This window comes from Triticum urartu, chromosome 7A, assembly GCF_056163025.1.
Source record: "Triticum urartu cultivar PI428250 chromosome 7A, HENAU_Tu73, whole genome shotgun sequence".
NCBI classification, from domain to species: domain Eukaryota; kingdom Viridiplantae; phylum Streptophyta; class Magnoliopsida; order Poales; family Poaceae; genus Triticum; species Triticum urartu.
Genome location: NC_141879.1, coordinates 153,688,681 through 153,697,261, shown reverse-complemented (window position 1 = coordinate 153,697,261; position 8,581 = coordinate 153,688,681). Strand labels below are relative to the sequence as shown.

Here is an 8,581-nt window from a genome sequence, read left to right as displayed (position 1 = left end):
TCACGGTGCATGCAACCCTACCTCTACACCCGAACCGGTTATATGACCCTCCACCGCAACACACGGACGCCAAGAATATCCAACAACAGCTACGGCAACATCCAACACTATGACGCTTCTCTTGCTGCATGCCTTGCTGCTGGCAAGTGCAGCTGCGGCAGCAGCAGCAGCATCTGAAGCCGGCGACACTGCAGGCGGCAACGCTACTGCAGGCGGCAACGCCACCACGTCTCAAGGCCTATGCAACGGCGCCGGGTGCCAGCCACCGCCGCAGCCGCTACCGATCTACGGCGGCCCTCCGCCGTCGCCGCCCTCCCCGGGCATGCAGGCGCCGTGCCCGCCGGTGACGCCCGTTTGCTGCGGCGGCCAAAACACGCCTCAGCAGCCGTACTACCAAGCGCCTCCGATCGGCTACCTTCCCTACTACAACGAGTCTGCTTCTTCGGTGCTCGTGCCACCGACTCCGGTCGCCGCCGTTGCGTATTACGTGATCGTACCATGTCTCTTGCTTTGGGTTGTGGTGTAACGGTGATCACTGAAGCCTCGTCCAACATCAAGAGAAGATTGGGCTCCACATACAAAAAAAAAAAGCTGTACTAGAAGCAGGGGTACGTCTTGCCATGCCGTTTTTCTCTGTCGTTGTAAAGCCGGTTCTATAGCGGAAGTATCTTTCTCACCTCGAGCTCAAATGCTTCTGGCATGAATAGTATAATAAAACATATTCCCTCCGTTCCAAATTACTCGTTTTAAAAATAAATGTATTTAAAACTAAAATACATCTCGATACATCCATACATACAAGTAATTCGAAACGGAGGGAGTAGAAGATAATTTCAAAAAAAAAATCTGATTTTTTCTTTTTTGCAAAGTTTAGTGAATGTTAGAGTACTAGCAATGTTTCATCATGAAATCACATTGATGAAAGTCAGTGGCAGAAAGAAAAAGGAAATCAAAGCTCTAAAATGCACTCTAAAGTACCATCACTAGTTCGCAACTGATACGGGGCTAGCTCGTTTATTGGATTTGGATTGGCTCCTAGTGACCGGGATCTAGCCAATCCCCTAAATCCTGTAGTGAAGTATACCCAAGCATCTATTCCAGTCAAGGTTTTTGCCTTAAGAACAAACCACTTATATGAAAGTGACCCGTGGTGAATAGCGTACGTGCCGCGTGGTATTAATTTGGTTCACGGCGGGGTAGAAAGGCGTTGTGGATACAAGTTTGAACGGGTGTGGCTATCGATTTGGTTGGTTTAGCGTTTTTGTACTGCATGTGGGGTAGGTTGATTTGTTCGGTGTTTTTGCGTACTCCCTCCGGTCCTTTTTACTCTGCATATTAGAATTCTCTGAAATCAAACTTTATAAAGTTTGATCGTATTTATATGAAAAAATATCAACATCTATCGTGCTAAAGTTATACAATATGAAACTTTAAGTCATGACACATCTATTGATTTTAGATTGTAAATGTTGATACTTTTTTATATAAAGTTGATCAAACTTTACTAAGCTTGATTTCAGTCAAATCTTATACGTGAATTAAAAAAGACCGGAAGGAGTACTTACTTTGCGTCGCTGTCGCGTTGGAATTTGATGCTTTCATGTATTTGAATTGGCCATGCGTTTGTCTCCCGGCCGCTGTTGCCCGATCGATGCGTCGCTTTCTTCTGTTCTTGCCGCTGTTGGTGTCTCTGATTGGTGCCGTTTATTCCAGAGTCCTATCGTGCCTCGCTCTAGAAATCCCACCGCTTACTGCTACCGCTTTTGCCCTGCATACGTATGTACCGTGCTACGGTGTGGGGTTATAAATAGGTCGCCTTCCTTGCCAGATTATTGCCTCGGGTCTTCTTCCCAGGGACAGTACTGGGGAGGAGCTGCGTCGAGCCGCCTCTGATGCTCTCCGAGAAAGGAACTGCATCGCCGTCCTTACCGAAGTTGCCACCGCCGTCGTAACTGTGTCGTGTTGCTCGATCTGGAGTGGTGCGAGGGCCGCTGTGGGCTGTGGGGCATCTACGGCAAAGGAGCTGCAGCCTCCATGGAGGAGGCGGCTGCGCCGTTCTCGCTCCTCCATCGAGTAAGGCCGGCGCTGGGACCTGCTTCGCGCCATCGTCGCCACACCGCCACCTGGTCTCCCCGCGCGCGCCACCCATGCCGCATGCATCGCCGCTCCTTCTTTTGTGCGTGCGCTGCTGCCCACGAACACCTGGGTGCCGCCTCCTCAGGACATCTCCAGCCGCGTCCTCAACATGCCTTTTTCATGCGATTTTGCCGCGCCGGTTTCAAAAAAACGTTCCAATCGCGTTTTCAGAAACCCGTTTTTCACCGGTTCAAGGCAAAACTGATGTCGGCGGACCCAGGCCGAATCCGGCGTCCTAGGAGGCGTTTGGGGAGCCGGCACAAACGAAAAAGGCGTGTGGATCCGCCTTGGCGGCGACCCGAGGACCTTTTCCCGCCGTTTCTTGACGCTTTTCCCTCGCATCTCTCCCGCTCGCTCGCCTTCCTCCCGCCATTTCCTCCCTTTCTCCCGTCAAACCCCCTCCCGCTCGTCTTCCAGTCGCCGCCATGCCGCCGAAGAAGTACGCCATGCCGCGCGCGGCGGCAGCCGCGAATGGCACCGTGACCCAGCCGAAGCAGAGGAAGCCGAGGACGCCGCCATCGAAGCCACTGGGCCTGTCGAACGCCAAGTGGAGGGTGGAAGTTCAGCGGCGCGACGCAGTCACCGCCGACCGGCAGAACAGGGCCATTGCCAAGAAGGCCCGCAACAACGCGGCGCGCGCGGCGGCGTCTTCCTCATCGGTCGACCAGACGGGGATGATGAATCCACCCGTCGTCAGCCACGCCCAGTACGCGCCCTGGGGACAGCAAGGCGTCGGATCTCCATGGGGTTCGTCGTCGCCCGGCTACGCCGACGGCGACGCGCACGGTGGCTTCAACCCAAATGTGACCTTCTCCCATGGCCACCCCGCGACGCGCACACCCTCGCCCGCCTTCGTCGGCGTGCAGTACCCTCCATACAACTACTCGCCGCCCGCCGCCTACGCATCCACACCGACGCCCCATCTCCGCCGTGGACCGATGCCCTTCTCGCACCTCGGCGACATCGACGACACAGGAGCTGACATGGACGACATCATCGCGACAGGATCGACCGCGGCCGCCGCGTCTCCCGGGTTCGCCACCCAGGACGAGGTAGTGGATCTCAGCGGCGACATGGAGGCCGAGCTCGGCTACGTCTACGGCGAGGACGCGCACGAAGCGCAGGAACCCGAGGAGGAGGACGAGGAGGAGGAGGAGGAGGAGCCGGCTCCTGTTCCGACGAAGGGGCGCCAGAAAAAGTAGCGGGCGGCTAGGTCAGGCGAACCGCACATCAAGTGGACGTCAAAGGAGGAAGAATGCCTCGCCGAAGCATGGAAAGTCGTCTGCCTCGACCCGACCACCGGCGCGAACCAGAGCTTGGAGACGTACTGGGACCGCATCAAGGCCGAGTTCGACGAGCGGAAACTCGTCGACCCGTACTTCAAAGGCGTCTACATGCAGCGCGGATCCAAGGCGATGGCGAACCATTGGGGGCGTATCCAGTTGGCGTGCAACAAATGGCATGGAATCGTCGAGGAGGTCGCGGCTCGCCCGGAGAGCGGCGCCAGCGTTGAGGATCAGGTACGCACGCCGTTCGCCCGCATCTCTTCGTCGTCCACGCCCGCCGCCCGCCAACTATTTGTTCCTTCGCGCAGCTGCTGCGTATGTTCACCATGTATCGGCGAGACAACCAAGACGCCGACTTCAAACACCTCCACGTCTACAAGCGCATTGACAAGTGCGAGAAGTGGGCGGAAGTCCGACGTGCCCTCGACAAGGCCAAGGAGACCTACAAGCCGGACAGCCACAAATTGGCAAAGAAGGGGAAAAACACCGACGCGGCAACCGCGCGAGTGCAGGAGTCCATCGAGCATTGCCTCGCCGACGCCCAGGCCCAGGCCGTCCTACGTGAAGAGAAGACCGAGGCGTGGTGGTCGTCACTGATGAAGAACAGCGCCATCAAGCTCGACCTGCTCCGGACGAACGTCGCCGCGAAGAAGAGGAACACCGACATGGCTTTTTTGATGGGCGGGGCGGACATGCTCCAGAGCGACGACGAGCAGCTCAGGTTGTGGTACATGGCGGAGCGCGGCCTCATCCTGAACCAGATGCAGATGGCAACGCCGACGACGCCGACGACGCAAGCTCCCGCGCCCACGACCACACGGATGCCAAGCCCGAACGACGCCTCTACATCGCCGCCCAGCAGTGCCGAAGCCGCGCCGACACAGTCCAGCACCGAAGCAGCTCCAACACCGCCGAGCTCGCGCACGCCGACTCCGCCAACGCCTGGAGCCGACCCCGCCGAGTGAATCATTGCGCACGCGAACTTGCGGCATGCTTGTTTTTTATAACGCCAGACTACGTCCGATCGCCGGATTTGTGACGTCTTTTGAGAGCGGGAACGGCCAAGTTTAAATTTCCCGCATCCTGGGACCGGCACTTGGGGGCGTGACTGGGAGCTAGGTCGCTCCCAGGGGCTAAACTAACGCCGGCACACCCCCAGACCGTTCTATTTAGGCGCCCTGAGAGGCCAAACGGCTGGAAATGCCCTCAACGGCGTGTAAGTCACCAATCGCCACCACAGGAACAAGCGCTGGGCTCCTCTGCTACCAATTAGCGTCGGCCCCCATTCACCCGCGTTCCCGCCCACGATTGTTGTCGACGGACACGCACGGCCATTGCTCTTGCACGCGGCGCTTCTGCACTATCCCTCTCTCCCAGTTACGTGTACTAAAAATTGGAGCTCCTGCCGTTGCTGCTCTACTTTTATCTATCTCCATGGCTGCAGCAACTCCATCTCTCCCCTCACCGTACACACAGCGGTGGCTCCTGTTCTCTCTCTAGCTCTCTCTCTCTCTCTCATTTAGCAACAGCTTCTCTTTTGCTGAATTGGTGTATCAATTTGAAATCTGGTTTTTTTGTTATAATAAAATGTCTGTGATATGTCAAACTTAATGCAAAGAAACGTTGATAGAAATACACACGTATAATATTTTCTTTTTCGAATGCGCACAAGCATGTGTATCATATATTCATAGAAGAAGAACCAAGACAGCTGATACAACGCCTTTCGGTAATGTGCCACCCCGAGAGGTTAACACCCACAACCACCATGACAACATCGGCAACTAATACCCTTGCCCAAACTCAAGCCAAACAATGGCGAAAAGTACGGACACAGAGCACACAGGCCGCGTCCCCCGGTATCAAACACCTCATAGCACGACAAATCACCTAACCAAACTAGATCAACGCACTCTCCACCGATGGTGCCTAGAAGATCGGCCAGTGGACAGCGGGAGCTAGTCTGACTCGAAGAAGACGTCGCCGATGAGGCGTCGATGATGGAGTACATAGCGCCCCGGATGCTCATGTCCACAGCAACATCCCGCACATGACAGCCCTCCACCCCAAGCCACACCGCCGAGGCGAGCGAGGCAACCCACCAGCCGCGTCCCCGGACGACACCCCAAGCACCTAGGCAGCGCCTCCAAGAAGGGGACAGCGCCGATACGCCGCCGCTGCCTGGCCCGGTGAACCGAGCCTAGAGTTTCCTCCGGTGTTAGTAGAGCGGATGGGCATGGCCATGACAGCGCCTCCAGGGAGGAGACGGCGCCCACGAGCGTCGCCGTTGCCCACAGTCGTAGCCGCGTCGAATTTCTCCTTGGCCACGCCCATCATCCACGGAGCTCAACAAACTGGAAGTGGGAGGCAAAGCTGCCACCTTGGGCCATCACCGTGGAGAGGGGAATCGAATGCCGCCGCGCCACCATCTGCAGGCCACCACGCCGCCTAGTAGGCGCGTCCACCGCAGCCCCTGGTTGAGGGAGACCAGCGCCTGCCTCCACCCGCCACATCCCCGCCGCTCTCACGGCCAGGGACATCAGCGCCTCCGCCGGGACGCCGCCGCACATCCGCCGCAACTCCCAACCAGCCACCACGACGCGCCTCCGCTCTGGGGAGAAGAGAGCGAATCCGCCTCAGCCTGGGGCCGCCGCCCAAGCATACCAGCACCGGACCACCCGCCGACGGCAGCCCCGGCGGTGCCCGCGCAGCCCAGGTGGCCAGATCTGGCCGAGCCAGACCGAGCCAGCCCGGCGGCCGCGCGCAGCCTCCACGCCTCGGCCAGGCGCCAGCGGGAGCAGCAGGCCACGCCGCTCGCCCCCGCGCCGCCCACCATCGCGCCGTCACGCCCCGCCGCCAGCGTGCCGCCACCGCTCGATGCAGACGCCCGCGCCTGCCGACACCGCACCTGGGGAGGAGATGCCCCGCCGCCGCCGACGCTGACCGCAGCCCGGCGTCGGCGAGGAGAGGGCAGGGGAAGGGAGAGCTCGCTTGGCGGCGCTGGGGTTTGCCGACAAGAACTAAAGCTAATGATCAACTATAACCTGTTGCTTTTATAGCAGACAAAGTGAACAAGATGGTTATATAAATATCTCATCCCTTGATGTTCAGCTAAAAACAGAAGGTTTCATCAGAAAAAGTGAAGAGGATGGTTATTAGGTGTAAGGGACTGCTTACCCCCCAGATGCAGTTTCACTATTTTCATATTAGATAAGCCAAGATTACTTTTAGGTTGCTTTTAGATCTTAGTGGAAGAAATGCTGTTGTGGATTTAGACACATTTCTAGATGTGGATTTGGAGGTTCGTGTGATACTCATGTCTTCTCTGTTTTGGATATAAGTTTAAGTTTCTTTTGGGCAACTTTTATTATATATATCTTTCTATGTTCATTTTGTATGCGTGGTGAAGTCAAATTTTTTTGTTCTTTAGAACATACCTTTCTATGGAATAAGGCATTATATGAAGCCAGAAGCAATAATGCAGGTTTTGGGTTCACATGTTGCCACATTTTCTTTGTAATTCCATTGTAAATTTGAAAATTATACTCTGAATTAATTAGGTTTAGATCTGACTGGTATGAAATAGTATGCATAGGTTAGAGGTTTGTGTTAGAGTTATATTGAGGATGGCCTTTGGCCTTTTGTATTCTAGTCTCTTGGCATTCTTTGTACATGTATATATGATGGCTTTGGCCTCCTAATAATATCAAGTTGCATAATTCCCTAACATGATATTAGAGCTTTGGTTCTTTTTTCGCACACTGCAACTCGTGCTCGATCCAATCGCGCCGCCGTGATCATCCTTTCCCAGCTCCGCTGCTCCAAATCGTCTCCTGCCTCCGCTTGGCTCTTGCCTCTCACGCGTGCAGTTTCCTCTGCTGCCACTCCTCTACTTTGCCTGTCCATCGTTCCCAGGTTCTGTCTGTGCGAGATCGGTCTCGATCTGGACAAAGGAGGTCGCAGATTCCACCCGAGCCGCCGTTCCTCGTCGGCTCCGGCCGTGCTTCCTGCAACCCGCTGCATCCCAGACCGGGACGTCCGCCACTGACTTCATTTGGCCGTTGCCGGCTTCCACTACCGCCCTCCGCCGGGATTTGGTTCGGGCCGCCGCCGCCTCGTCTCTGACTGCCGCTTGAGGTCCGTCCACTGCGCGCCGGCCTTTGGCTCTCCCTGGTCGGGCCTCTGCCGCCGGAGGCCAGCTCTCGCAGGTCCCACTGCTCTCCGAGGGCGGGCGCTCCCAGGCCGGCCCCGTCCGCCTGTCGCCGCCAGCTGCCTGTCCGGCCCTGCCCTCGATTCATCGGCTCCCTCGTCCTCCGGCCGCGACTGCTCCGCCGGCCGCCGCCTCCTCCTGGCCGTGGCCCTCGTCTGGCTGCCGCTGCCCCGCCGGCCGATTCCGGCCACTGCCGCTGGCCATTCGCGGCATATTCTGCCGTGGCTATTGTCTGGTGTTGGTCGCCCCGAGCGTGTCCGCTTCTCGGTCGCTCGATCCCATCGGGAGTTGACCCGCACAGTTCCTTAGCACGTGAGTAAAAGAAAAAGAGAAAGAGAGAGAGAGAGAAAAGAGACAGAGTAAAAAAAAACAATATGTTGTCATCGGGCACAGTCTCTCCTCGTTGTCCGGTGATTTTTGACGGTGTTCCGTACATTGATCCTGTCTCTCACATGCACCTTTCCTCAGTGCTTGGTGCTCGCCCGCTTGGAGATGGTGGTTGTCGCTCTACTTCGACACTTTTTGCGACTTCCACCGGTGTTGTTGGCTGCTCTACATCGACTCCTCTTGCGGCTTCCGCGCGCGGTGGTGATCGCTCTATGTCGACTCCCCAAGTGGCTCCAACATATGGCTCTACGTCGACTCGCCACTCTCGGCTGACTCTACATGCGGATTCTACAGGTGGTGGAGACTGCTTATTATCGGCTGGTGTTTCTACCTCGACCTCTTCCGCCGTATCCTTGTCTTCGCGTGAGATTGCGCAGCTAAAATCTCTTCTTGCTACTTGGGTTTCTTCACCGACAAGTTCTGCAGGTTCCGTGACTGACTCTTCTGGCATTGAGAAACCACCTTCTACTCATTCAGGTACATCCCCATGGATTCTTGATACCGGAGCATCTTTTCATATGACATATGATTCTTCCACTTTGACTTCCGTTCAACCTGTTGA

General features: G+C 56.3%; 1 protein-coding gene, 1 non-coding gene and 1 pseudogene across 2 annotated transcripts; 1 reads left to right on the top strand and 2 right to left on the bottom strand.

Annotated features, from left to right (window-relative positions):
• The first annotated feature begins 58 nt into the window (after positions 1–58).
• On the top strand, positions 59–737 carry LOC125525238 (uncharacterized). The gene has a single exon (XM_048690241.2). It carries the CDS (start codon positions 110–112, stop codon positions 524–526), a length of 417 nt encoding a protein of 138 aa, XP_048546198.2. The 5' UTR covers positions 59–109; the 3' UTR covers positions 527–737.
• Positions 738–6,508: 5,771 nt separating this feature from the next.
• Positions 6,509–6,612, bottom strand: LOC125526180 (small nucleolar RNA snoR99). The gene has a single exon (XR_007291595.2). It is a non-coding gene; the product is annotated as a small nucleolar RNA snoR99 (small nucleolar RNA).
• Positions 6,613–7,145: 533 nt separating this feature from the next.
• Positions 7,146–7,845, bottom strand: LOC147958700 (uncharacterized; annotated as a pseudogene).
• Between the last annotated feature and the right edge of the window lie 736 nt (positions 7,846–8,581).